The sequence below is a fragment of the Podarcis tiliguerta genome (genome assembly GCF_965153285.1).
Source record: "Podarcis tiliguerta genome assembly, chromosome: 2".
In the NCBI taxonomy this organism is placed as follows: Eukaryota; Metazoa; Chordata; class Lepidosauria; order Squamata; family Lacertidae; genus Podarcis; species Podarcis tiliguerta.
The window spans coordinates 101,321,501-101,335,276 of NC_139535.1; the positions used below are offsets into that span (position 1 = coordinate 101,321,501).

Below are 13,776 nucleotides of genomic sequence, written 5' to 3' on the forward strand. Positions count from 1 at the left end.
GCTACTTACTGTAGTCTTACTTTCTGTCACAAGACCTGAAATAGGGAACAAAAACCATTTTAAATTATCATATTTGAATCAAGCTTTCTTCCAATTGTCTAAATAGTAAATTTAAAAAGTGGTTAGAATAAAAGTAATGGCCTTAAAGCCAAAAGAGACTCCAAAGATGCTTGAAGTGGAAATTTTTACTAGAAAATATAATGGCTTAGATTCCAAAATTAATAGGGCATTAGCAGAATAAATGTTTCCTGTTCTCTCCTCTTTCCTGCAATCTCCGAAAAGCTTCTCAAGGAAACTTGGGGAGACCCACCTGAACAAAATGGGATGGGAAGGAAACTTTCTCTCTGTGAACTTTCTTAAGACTGCAATCCTATATCCAGGTACCAAAGTACAAGCCTCACTGAGCTCAGTGGGACTTTTAGTATCTGCCAGTTACTCCATCAGGGGTCTGCCCTGTTCTGTGGCCTACACCAACTCTCTAGAAAGTCCATGCTGGTACTATGTGTTACCACCTTAATTCTAAAATGATGTATCCTCCAACAGAAATACAAACATACATTCTAATTGTTAATCCAGAGTTAAGCACTGGGACAAATAATAATTTTGTCACTTGCATCTACAGCTTTTGGTCCTTGCTTTGGCCCTTCAGAGACCTGCAGAATCCATTGCATTTAGTTCATAATGATGCCACGGGTTGGATTTCCAGTGGTTTAGTAAAAACATGGTATTTCCAAATCCAGGTTATTCTGGGATTTACTATGTAATTCCATAAAAAATATTAAGTTATATTAATTTATCAGCAAGAGGATCTTGCAAGGAGATTAAAAATCCAGTGAATTACCATGGCTGGAACCATGTTGCTAATGTATTTGTAAGGGTACAAAGACAATGAAACTTCATTTTCAACCCTGTTTTTACAGCATGGTTGGAAGAAAAATGGTCACAATCATTTAAGGGAAAGCAAAAATATGAGATACTGCTTCAAGAATCACATACCTTTAGTTGAAGCTGCAGGCATACCAAACCTGTGGAGAAGAGAGAAACCATGGTTAGGGACTCTGAGGTTTTGGGTCTCTAAACCATGACATAGATTAGAAAACAATTTTAATACAAGTTAAGTTGCGAATTATCTTGTAAATCTGCCATGACATACCTAGACTACTAGATTGAATCAGATCAGCAATCGAAGTTGGAGCTACATAGTATTTCTGCCTTGTTCACAAGATAATCACCAATCAAGCAGAACAGATGGTCCAAAAGGGAAATTGTGGGTTATTCTTCGTTGTAGCATATTGCTTGCCATTACACACTGTTTAATAATCGGATGTTTAAAACTCTGGATCTTTCACAATTCTTCAATGTACTTTTCTTGATATGAAGAGCAACGTATCTTATCAGCAGATGGTAAGGTTAAACACACCTTTGTATGGTATTTTCCTCATTTTTTAATCCCTTTCACGACCATTTGTGTTGCTCTTGAACAGCAGCACAGAAGTGAAAGCATGGGATATTACTTAATTTGCCTCATTTATTTGTCTCATTTCAGGATTGTCTTAAAATTTCAAAGCATGTAAAAAGAACTGACCATACAACCAGTTGTTCATAGATTTTATGGTAATTTTGACATCATCTGGGGGGGAGACAGACTTCTACCTGGAAAAGGACATTATGAGAGAAATCTACTACGCCCTGTTTTTGTTTTTCTAAAATATTATATTGGATATTTCCCCATTCCCTTTCTATCTTCCATTGTTACTTAGTCTATGAAACAGTTTCTCTTAGAAGAAAGACTAAGTTTTAATACTCTGGATAGGCTATGGAAGTATGAGGACAACTGTGAAATTCTATTCAAGCCATGCAAAGTTTTCAGGGTTCAAACAAGCATCTCTACAAAGCAATGAAGCCATTTTTGGTTATCCACAACTCAAATTCCAAAGGTAGTCACTGCAGACAACTAGAACATATCCGTTGCACAATGCAATCAACTTTGATCTGCACAATGGTTAAAAAGCAGTCACAGAAAACAAATAATGACAATAAATAAAGACTTACCGAGCTGCTCGTGCAGCCTTCTTACTCTCCAAACTCACAGGTACATTGAATCTCTCTGCCCGTTTCTGCATTCTCTAAAGTAGAAGATAAATACAAATATGGTAGGCAATATTGAAAAACAATGCATTTTTTTCCAGATTTATGAGTAGTCATAAGTATATTCCCACCTGCACCTATCTATTAAACTTTTCTGCTTATTCCAAGATTTGGAAGAAAATATGCTATGGAAGCAGGGCAATTGTTGTGGTGAGACACCACCAGGTCCATCCAAACACTGAGACTGTCAACTTCTATTTCCTATCTGTACTTGAGAATCTTTGACTGTTTCTCCTGATGCAACAATCAACATGTTTTAATGAGCCAGAGGTTATGACAACTCTGACAATATGGACACAGACTAAGTGGTAAACACCCAGTAAACCTATGTTTCTATTGGTAGATATGAAATGATCCATCTTTGTTGCTAAGAGCATATTGAGGTAGGCGAAATTTTAAACTACCAAGAACACAATGCCAATCGCTTAACAAGAGGAGACACAATAGCGCAAATGACTGTTCCAATAAGCATGCTTCTGTTCAGAAGCCTGGTTTCTCATTAGCCAACACAATATATGGTATGTAACCTCATGCCCATTGCTATAGCCATCAGTATTTAGAAGAACGTTTAGCTCAGAGGTCGCCAACGTGGTGTGCCACAGATGTTGCAGGATTACAACTACCATCATCCATTAAATTCGCCATGTTGGCTGGGGCTGATAGGAGTTGGGCAGCATCAGAAGGGCGCTGTAGTGGCTACCCCTATCTTAGCTACTACGAAGGGAAATGTGTACCTGCTTCAGACACATACAAAAACCAGGGCAGCTGAAATAGATGTTGGCAGTAATGCTGCACATTTCAACCAGAAAAAGCTCTGCCCAGAAGTCACAGGAATAGCAGCCCCGGCATGAATACAAAATGAGCAACTTATTTCCCCACCTAGCTGCAGAAAGCAAGTGACAGCTCAAACAGATCACAGCTGATCCGGAGACATGCAAAACAGAACTTCATCAGAAGTTAAGATAAAATCTCTCTTACAAATGAAAAGCAAAATTGTTTTACAGAACACGGCAGGAATCCAAGAACATTTGCTGTCATAGGCTCATAAAAAGGCTACTTTTCACAAATAAATAATTTTGCATGGAACACATGATTCAACGTACGTTCGTTTGTGGCGTAAATGAAAGATGATCAGACATAGAAATACAGTCACTTACAATAAATAACTGTATGAAACATGCAGAAAGCCCAACATATAAAGTATTTCTGCATGAATAGAAGATAGCTTCATTCCTAATGGCTAAAAGCTTCATAGATGCAGCAGCATATCTATGACGATCAAATGAAAACAGTTCATGGTATAACCTACTGTCAACCTAAGAAATGCACGAACCCTTCATTGGACAGCACAACCCATTGCTAATCCTTGCAAACAGTAAACTTGTTCACTAAAGTGAGGTTTTCTACAAGTTGAGAAGAATCTCAATTCCTTATGTGACCTGAAAGCAGTTCAAGTGCAGCAACCTCAATGACAGTGCTGAAAATAAAACCCTGTTGCTCTGAGAAGGTCATGATACATTAGGTACGTCAATTGAGTCTGGAAGGTATTTACATTATAAAGTTTAAAAGTTTCATGAAACATCAAGGGATTTGAGAAAGAATGGAGTTTGGCAGACTTGCAAATCGAAAGCAGAGGGAGCAAGAGAAGACGCAAGTAGAATAATTTAATGATCCCTTCATGAAGGCTTCCCACAAAGTTTAGAAGACGTCACTCTTTCAGCACCAGCTCCATTTCAGATAATTTTCTATTTATTGTTTCTGGTTACTTGCCCCACCAAAGTAATAATCCATGATTTGTGACATCAGTCCTCAATTGCTGTGGTCAGCTTACAAGCAGATTAGATCTTGAAGGTGACAGTTGAACAGCAGGGAGACAGACTTGTGTTTTCATATCAGCTTCCTCAGTTAGAGAGAGTGCAGTGGAAAGTGATGAAAATAAAGGATTAAGGAAGCCAAACAGATGTAAAAGAGAAAGTGTATGCCAGGTTTATCCACAGAACCCTTTGCTCCCTTAGAAGAAGGCCAAACTCTGTATAAGAGACAGAATTACAGACGTGTCCGTATCTCCTTTAATGTTGGAAGCGGTTCCTAACGCAAGTGTGGAGAAAGAGCCACAGAATGAGAAGAGAACAATTTGAAGGGCAGATATGGAGGCACAGCAAATACGTTTCATCTCACACTGCGAAATAATAAGTAATCAGTTCTCCAAAACTGGTCTAGTGATCTCTCTTGCCAATGCAAGCCAAAAGATAACACAGGCTGCATTCATTTACTAATTGCAATAGAGCTACACATCATAAAGCTAAGAGAGACTACTGCAACAGATATATGTGGCATAGGAGAATTAAGGCTAATAAGACACAGTACAAACTACAACTACTGAATCCAAAGCTAACCTTTTCAGTTTTTAGGCAGAAGTGGGGAAAGCTGCTTATCAGTGATGCAATAGTAGGGGATTCCTGAATTGGCAGGAGATTAGACTTGTTGTTGTTTAGTTGTGCCCGACTCTTCGTGACCCCATGGACCAGAGCACGCCAGGCACTCCTGTCTTCCACTGCCTCCCACAGTTTGGTCAAACTCATGTTGGTAGCTTCGAGAACACTGTCCAACCATCTCGTCCTCTGTCGTCCCCTTCTCCTTGTGCCCTCCATCTTTCCCAACATCAGGGTCTTTTCCAGGGAGTCTTCTCTTCTCATGAGGTGGCCAAAGTATTGGAGCCTCAGCTTCACGATCTGTCCTTCCAGTGAGCACTCAGGGCTGATTTCCTTCAGAATGGATGGGTTTGATCTTCTTGCAGTCCATGGGACTCTCAAGAGTCTCCTCCAGCACCATAATTCAAAAGCATTAATTCTTCGGCAATCAGCCTTCTTTATGGTCCAGCTCTCACTTCCATACATCACTACTGGGAAAACCATAGCTTTAACTATACGGACCTTTGTTGGCAAGGTGATGTCTTTGCTTTTTAAGATGCTGTCTAGGTTTGTCATTGCTTTTCTCCCAAGAAGCAGGTGTCTTTTAATTTCGTGACTGCTGTCACCATCTGCAGTGATCAAAGTCCCTCCTTCCAACTCTCTGATAGCTTAGCACAAGGGGTAGCCAATATAGTGCCAGGATTGATCAGAGTTGCAGTTCACAATTTCTGGCAGGCACAGTGTTGGCTACTGCTGTGCTGGACCATGGCTTAGCCTGTACAAACCCAAGCATGGTGTAAGGTTTACATGTTTCCCTCAACCCTTTCCTCTTCCTTCATGGCCAGAAAGATGACTTCAGCAGAGTTTATTTCACTTTTTAACGTTACATTTGAACCAAGAACCCTGGTTTAAGCTAAATAGTTAGTTGAACAAACCAACTTCATAGCCTATGGTCTGAAGCTGGTTAAGAACTGACAAGAGTCTGTTTAAAATAAGAATCCCTGGTTCAAATGTAATATTAAGCCCAGGTTCTTTAAAAGTAAAGCTAAACTTTGCTGAAGTCCTCCTCCTCGTCATGTAAAAGCAGGGGAAGGAGAGAAACATACTTGTGCTCCACTACATAGCACTAATATATGGCTTAGTGTTAATGTGAATGTACCTATGACTTTATTATACAGAAGCAGTTCAGAGGAAATGGGGGGGGGGATATTGCTTCCTGCTATGTAAAATGGCTCAAGCGGTCCCCGTTCCCCATCTTTCCACAGCAAACAAGCCAAAATTCTCCATGATGGCTGAACTCCAGGAACTGTGTTTTGTTTAAACTATGCTTTGTGAGAACTGTGGTTTGTTTACAATGGGAAGCAGATGCTCCCAATATCTCTTTCTAGTGCCCAAAAGCAGAGGAGAGAGGAAGGTGAACAACCTGGTAATAGCAGACCAACAGCAGACTAGAAACAGAAAAACTCAGTAACATATGCTATAAAACACTGGCCGAATCTGAGCTACATGTGCTAAAATTATGGGGGAGACAGAACACTATTTCCAAATGTGGGAGCCTAGTTGAAAATAATTGAAAAAAGAGAAAACCTTACCTCCGTTTGTGGAATTTCTGAGGCAATTTTCACCACCTTCTTCTCTGCACCTCTAGAGGAAGATAAATTGACAGACTGAAGCATAAATAACATATCAACTGTGTCTATTTTCAACAATTTAATCTGTAGCCAAGCCTGAACTATTTCCTGCAAGTGGTTTTTGAAGGACATTTGACTATGACTGCAGTTTCTGTTTGAGCTCCAGAAGTCTGTCCTGCCTTCCCTAAAGCTGTTGTTAGTGTAACAATAATTTATATTTGAAAAATGCTCAGTAAACACTATTTTAATACGAGGTGTTCTACTTCAATAATATACTGCTTTAAAAAATAGGAAGCTATATTGACACAATTCAGTGAAATACTGGCAACACCAGGATAAGGAGGCATTAAAAATCAGCATCTGGTGGTACTGATTAAAAAAAACTTAAAAATGGGTGGGGTGGTGGAATAAGAGATAATTGATTATGAAATCCAAACTTCCTCAGAATTAATTTTATGTGGTCATAAACAATATTTTCTTTAAGATAAATGTAGGGATTTAGTAGGAAATTACATTGGCAAAGAAACCCTGGAAAATGTAGTATCAATTGAAGGTAAGATTAGGGAAAGTTGCATATTGCATTAACTGATATGGTAACAAGTTATTTTGGAATTTGTAAAATATATGTGCAGGGACGTGGGTGGCGCTGTGGGTAAAACCTCAGCGCCTAGGACTTGCTGATTGCATGGTTGCCGGTTCGAATCCCCGTGGCGGGGTGCGCGCCCGTCGTTCGGTCCCAGCGCCTGCCAACCTAGCAGTTCGAAAGCACCCTTAAGTGCAAGTAGATAAATAGGTACCGCTTTATAGCGGGAAGGTAAACGGCGTTCCGTGTGCTGCGCTGGCTCTCCAGATGCAGCTTGTCACGCTGGCCACGTGACCCGGAAGTGTCTGCGGACAGCGCTGGCCCCCGGCCTATAGAGTGAGATGAGTGCACAACCCTAGAGTCTGGCAAGACTGGCCCGTACGGGCAGGGGTACCTTTACCTTTACCTTTAAAATATATGTAGAAACATACATATATCTTGAATGAGACCTAAGTAACAGGAAAATGATACAAAATACATTGTAAAAAATTAGATTTGAAGATGGAATAAAAGATGAAATCACTAAATGGGATCTGGTGGATGGTCAGCCAGTTTGTTAATTTAAATTTTGTACATGCTCAGAAACCAACAAGAAACGTGATTGCTTACAGACTATATAGTTTCCAACTATATAGTTTCAATTAATGTATGCATGGATATATATTATAAAGAGAACCGGGGGTACAAAAGAAAGAATTTGACTGTGTAAAGGTAAGTATGCTGTCTTGATCAGGGCAAACCTTTAATCAATTCATGGGTTCCATCTCTGCTCTAGCAAGGTGCAGGACCAATGGAACAAATGTGGAGCTTGGTAGTCACTTTCTGCTTGTATGGTGACAATCCTCATATTTAGCCTCTGTTTAAACCCCAATTATCTGTACAACCTTGAAAAGAATGAAATTATCTTCAACTCTGTATGAAACAGATGTCATTCAACTTGAAAGGATAGGAAGAATAAAGGGAATAGGCAAAGTATGAAGATGACGAACCAAGAGACATTACAGAACTCCAGACTCACTGTCTCTCTCACATGCCAATGTAAACTGGACTCTTTATCTGAAGTTTGAATTACATATTCAAATAGTTGGGTGCGTTCTACACCAGTTAGATAAATGAGGTCCTATTTAGCATGTAATCATTTGCATAGTATAACCGGTATAAACCACTTACGATGAACAGCCAACCCCAACCAGAAACCTCAAGCTTATGCTATATGCCGTCAGATCTTTATTCTTTTATGACCACATTTTCACAAAGGGACTGCTGTGTTGTAGTTCATGGGACAGCTATGGTTGACTTTTGGCCAGGTCAGCTATAGCTCCATTTCAAACACACACTTCTTTAACAATGTGCAATGGGAGCCAGTAAACAACTCAAACAAAAATATAATGGAGTGGGCGTGCTTGGAAGTTTATGCTCTGAAAACAGGGTTGAGGTTTGCAAAAGAAAACAAAGGAAGAAGATGCAAAGTTCGGAAGTTCCCAGGCTAAATGAAACAGCATCCTCCTCCTCCAAACAGCTCCCATAAAACAGTGGGTCATAGCCTGACTCATTAAGGTCTCCCATTTAGAGAAATGGATGGCTTTTGTTCAGGATTCCTGGACAGTTTTTCTATTTTATGCCCTGAAAGGTAGTAATGGTTTAATGACTTTTTCACAGGAAGCAATTCAGAACAGGAACCAGGGACTTGTTACCCCTGCAGCACTGTTTGCTGCCTTCTGTTTGTGATGCAGAGAAAGGGCACCCCCTGCTGCCTAGGAACAGCCACTACACTAAAATTCACAGAATCGTGGTCTCCAAACTGAAAATTCAGCTGTACAGCATAGGATTTGGTCAAAATGTATGCTTTTTGGGTTGCTACTAATTGCTAATAGATCAGGGTTATGTAATAATATGCTGCAACAAAATTCATTCAAATCAAAAATCCCAATAAATATAGTGCAGATAGCAACACCTGACTGGTATTTATGGTAATGATGGAATTACTCAAGCTTGTAATTTTCATTCAATAGGAATTTTCCCATATATTTGCACAGAAAATGAACGCAATGATCCAGATAATTTTTTCTCATTGCACCATGAATACAGCCATAGCTTGAACTAAGAACTTATTCCCTTAGAACTGTACTCACCCTTTCACATTATGCACAAACGCCACTGGCATAAAATATTCAAGCTTCTAAGACTACAATCCTAACCTGTTCTCTGTGGGTGAGCTCCACTGAATTCAGTGCTTCTGCAATCCAATGACTTTGGTGCCAAGAAAGGCACAACGTATACATAAAACAGAGCAGGGACCTCCATAATGCAAATTACGGTAGCAGCACCTTATTCTCCCAAATAATCACTTGTCTTCTCCTCAGCTCTATTTTGCCATCTGATAAAAATGATAAAAATGTACCTAATTTCTACAGCTGGAAGAATTAGCCAGAAAAAGGTCTAAATATGAATTGGGACAATTAGAGTACTTTATTCTAATTACCTTCTAATAATTGAGAACAAAATACTTTTGTTACAAAGGGTTTTGCTGGTTCAATAAGTTGTTTTATTATCTTTTCTCTGTAAGCTGCCTTGGGAGCGCTATGGGGATGAAAAGCGAAGTGAAAATATCCCAAACAATTAATAAAGAAATACACCTAGCGAATGTGAAAACTGTGCCCTCAGGTAATTCAGGCCACTGCATGCAATTACTATATCAAGAAATCCTTGTGCATCTGGTTCAGTCTGATAAGGAAGCTGAAAGCAGCTAGAAGAGCAAGGATATGGGATCTGCTCATGAAACACACAGACCTGCTATATTTTATCTATCTTAAAACCACGCATCTCAAAATGTGAGGCAATCCGTTAGGAGATGCAGCATAATTGCCAGGGGCGGTGGTAGTTCACCCTCCTTGACCTCTTTTCCCTGCACAGTTTGTGTGCATGAGGGTCAGGAGTAGGCTGCATACCCCTTCAAATGTTTAGCTGATGAATGGCACAAGGGACAAATGGGCAATTTGCTTCTCTATTTTAGCCTTTAAAGCATGTCGTTGACACAGGTGGCCCTTTTCTTTTTTACAACTTGCCTATTCCTTGATGTGGAATGAGAATGAGCTTTGCAAGCTAAACTGTGTACTTTTGCTTTGTCTTTACTAACGCCAAGATGGCTCTAACAATTCTTCTTACACCTACAAAGGCTAACAAGAACCGAATGTGAGATTCTCTGTTAAGAGAGACAGAGAAAGACAATATACTGACAAGAGACTAGGGAGCTAATGCCATTCCGGGGGTGGAGGGAGAGATATGGTAAAACTACTTAGGTTACAAAATTTAGCTTTCCGTGGTGCAACATTTTTATTATATTGGTGAAAAATTCTTACTTCTTTATGAAGTTCAAAATATATGTAGCCTTAAGAGATTTTGAGGTTGGATTGCCATAGACATTTGGCTCAAGGATGATAGAGTAAATCCCTAATGCAAAGATGTCCAATAGCTAGGATGTTCTATAAAAGAATATGGGACTTTGTCAATTCCAAAAGGGTCTACATTTAAATTTTAACTTTTAGCTAGCCTTCTGGTTTGTGATTTCCAAAAAAGCCAAAGTATTCAACATGTGATCCCTAGCCACCACTAGTCATCCATTCATCTATAGAGTTACAGATTCATATAATGACAAAGTCTCAGTGGTCAGGTGGCACACAAATACTGAAGGTAAACAAACACATTAATGTTTGACCAATACGTTCTAGTTTATGAAGGGCAGATAATTACACTTCAGTTGATTTCTCAATAGCTACTTCCTCTTTGATAGGAGCATCTGTGGGCTTCTGTTCTTCCTCCTGCAACATAAACAGTCAAAAGGAGAGAGGTAAACCTAGAGAACAAAATGAATATAAGCCTCACAAAAGATGTTAATGAGAACTGCAGATAACCATCTGATACGATGCAAATCTTATTGGGCATAGGAACCAGAGTTCAATGGGACCTTAAACATGAATAGAATCTCAACCTTGCAAAGTCTTGTGGGCAAATTTACATACAGGCCGCGACCATTTTGTGCATCAGGGGAGCACAATTGTAAAAGTTACAAGTGCAACTGTACTTATTTGTGTAAATAGTTAGGGGGTGGTTCGTATGCCTTTTAGACAGCTAAATTCAGAACTAAATGTAATACTCTTTGGGTGAAGTCCAAATTATGTTATGGGCATCATAGTTTATTTATTGGACTGATGTAAACCATCAATGTTTCTGAGCACAAATGTGTTCCAAAGCCCCAATGCTGAAAAATGTCCAGTTATCCAGATGTACAGTATTTTATGTCAGCATGAACAGCAATCATGTTTACTGTATATATAAGCCTGATCGTCCAAATAATTTGAATTTTTGTGAAGCAACTGGGACACGCAAGATTACATTGCTCTTTATGGGTTGTTGTTTTTTTTTAAAAAAAGATTCACAAATAACTCACTAAGCAGTCTACATTCTAAAAACAAGACAAAACAAAACAAAAAACTAATCTAGAACTGGAATCAGAAATGTGATTACTCAGTGTTGCTTGAGCTTAGAAATACTACTTAAAGTTCATTCTCTTTCAGACTATTGGCAGGATGGATTCAGTTTTTTGCAACCTTAATTAAATACAAGCTTTGTAATCATGAAAGAAACCCTGAGTAATTTCAGTGTGCACTCCGACACTAATACTGGGACACAGTGGTAATAAACAAACATTCAATTCCTTGACTATTTTATAACTTCAGTTAACCTTAAAGTTAATAAAATACAAACCCAGGTTACCCATTTTATGCATCTTGCTAAAAACTAATTTCTTAGCAAAGCAATAATTTAGTAACCACAAATAGTAAAAACAGTTGTATGAAGAATGATAAATTCAAACTCAACCACCGTTTAATGTGTACATTTGCAGTACAGGAAACTGTAGCACAGAATATACATTACTTAGAATCACTGAGCATTTCAGCAAACCCCCTCCGCCCTGCAACAGCCTTGCTCGCTCTTCACATATAAACCATCTCAGCAAAATCACTTGAAAACAAGCTCCTCTCTTCCACCTCATAAAAATGTGTTGGATGCAAAAGACCTTACATGTCACCCTTCTAGTTCTAGATCTACAAGTGACAAAAAGTACAGATTTTATTAAAGATTTGTAGCTGGTTATCAGACACTTCATTCAAAAATCTCAAATGAACACAGTTGCACATCTCCAATTCTACAATCAATATATTCTCTATGGCTTCCTAATCATGAACATCATTTAACATCAGTGCTAGATATATTCCTAATTATATGTTTTATAAGCAATTGCCTACTAAAGACATTTACCCAAAATAGGTTTCAATTAAACTAGTTCAAATGATGAACAGTTTTAATACACTTGTGACATGGATCCTTATCACTATGCATCCTATTACCAAAAACAAAAAGATAAAGATCAGCCAAGATCAGGATGGAACATAATACAAGTTAACTGAACTACATCATTAAATAACTTTCTTACACTAAACTATAATTTACCTCTGTTTCTTCTCCTAAGACATCCTCTTCATTTGCTTCTTCCTCAGCTACAAGAAATCAAGGGGAAATGAAAAATTACTAAAGTATATTTTACATGTTGTGTGTACAAAGATCTTCGTGGTCTCCATCAAGACAAAAGCTTCTATTTTAGTTTCATATTATTAAATTAAAATAACCAAAACAACCTCAAAGTTAGAAGAAGAGTTTGAATTTTATATCCCGCTTTATCACTACCCTAAGGAGTCTCAAAGTGGCTAACAATCTCCTTTCCCTTCCTTCCCCACAACAAACATTATATGAGGTGAGTGGGGCTGAGAGACTTCAGAGAAGTGTGACTAGCCCAAGGTCAACCAGCAGCTGCATGTGGAGGAGCGGGGAATCGAACCCAGTTCACCAGATTACGAGTCCACTGCTCTTAACCACTACACCACACTAGTGTATTAGGGTACAGTAAAGTACAGTACTGCAAAACAAGTGCCTGTTTCTTTATCACCGTGTGACAGAGAAGTCCCTATTACAACTGATGCCTGCATAGCACAGCGATGAAGAATAAACTCAGGTCTGCTTGCTTTCACTGAACACGCAAGATGCCCTGCCCTAGCTGACATCATCAGTGGGCAGAGTTTGGGGGAAATGGCCTTACGGGCCAAGGTTCACCCCCTGGCAGGACATAGGTTGGAGGTTCTCCACTCCATTGCAATCCTAAAAAAGTAAATTTAGAAGTGATTCTCATTGAAGGAACACGCTGTAAACCAATCTTTAATTTAGGCTGCAAGGCAGAAGAGAAGAAGGGTGTGAGGTTGCATTCACCTGTACTCAATTTTCTCTCCTAGACTAGTAGTGTCTCACCACCTCCACAAGGAGAGACGGAGTGACACTCTATGGAAAGGCATCAGAAAATGAATGGCAAACACAAGCGACACTGGTCATTGATCTAGCATTGTCACTTGTGGCCCAGGTGGTCTCAGTGGCTCATAGAGTCTTTTGGCAGCTTCGGCTGGTTTGCCCACTGCAACTGTTCATTGACAATGTTAGCCTAGCTACAGTGATGATCCATGTTCTGAGAGTTTCCCATCTGAATTACTATAAAGCAGAGATGTCCAACCAGTAGATCATGATCTACCGGTAGATCCCTGGCTGATCCTGGTAGATTGCAGGATCCTTATCGTGTACAAAAAGTTAGGGGGGGGAGCTTAAAAACTCTGTGCAATCCTCCCCCCAAAAAGCTCAACAACTCTGGGCACTTCCCTCCTAAAAAAAGTTCAATAGCTCTGGGCAATCCACCCACCCCACACACGCTCCTCCTCCCTCCAATGACAATGGGTAGATCACTGCCAGTTTTTTTATACTGGGAGTTGGACATGCCTGCTATAAAGCATCGTAAAGCACTAGAGGCAGCACTTTTTTTTCTAAAAAAATGATTAGGGGTACTCTCATTTTCCTACTCATATTGAAATACTGCCCCTCAATGAGGCCAACCTAGATTCACAAA

The 13,776-nt window shown here is 39.3% G+C and overlaps 1 protein-coding gene across 2 annotated transcripts in view; it reads right to left on the reverse strand.

The window, feature by feature from the left end:
• Positions 1-13,776, reverse strand: part of SARNP (SAP domain containing ribonucleoprotein) — a 57,406-nt gene that overhangs the window by 32,972 nt on the left and 10,658 nt on the right. For both annotated transcript variants that reach the window (XM_083428074.1, XM_083428073.1), the window contains exons 3-8: positions 12,285-12,331; positions 10,524-10,591; positions 6,152-6,203; positions 2,053-2,126; positions 997-1,025; positions 10-35 (exon numbers count right to left, since the gene is read on the reverse strand). In XM_083428074.1, coding sequence (XP_083284200.1) covers positions 10-35; positions 997-1,025; positions 2,053-2,126; positions 6,152-6,203; positions 10,524-10,591; positions 12,285-12,331 — 296 coding nt within the window. The remainder of the gene's footprint in view (positions 1-9; positions 36-996; positions 1,026-2,052; positions 2,127-6,151; positions 6,204-10,523; positions 10,592-12,284; positions 12,332-13,776) is intronic.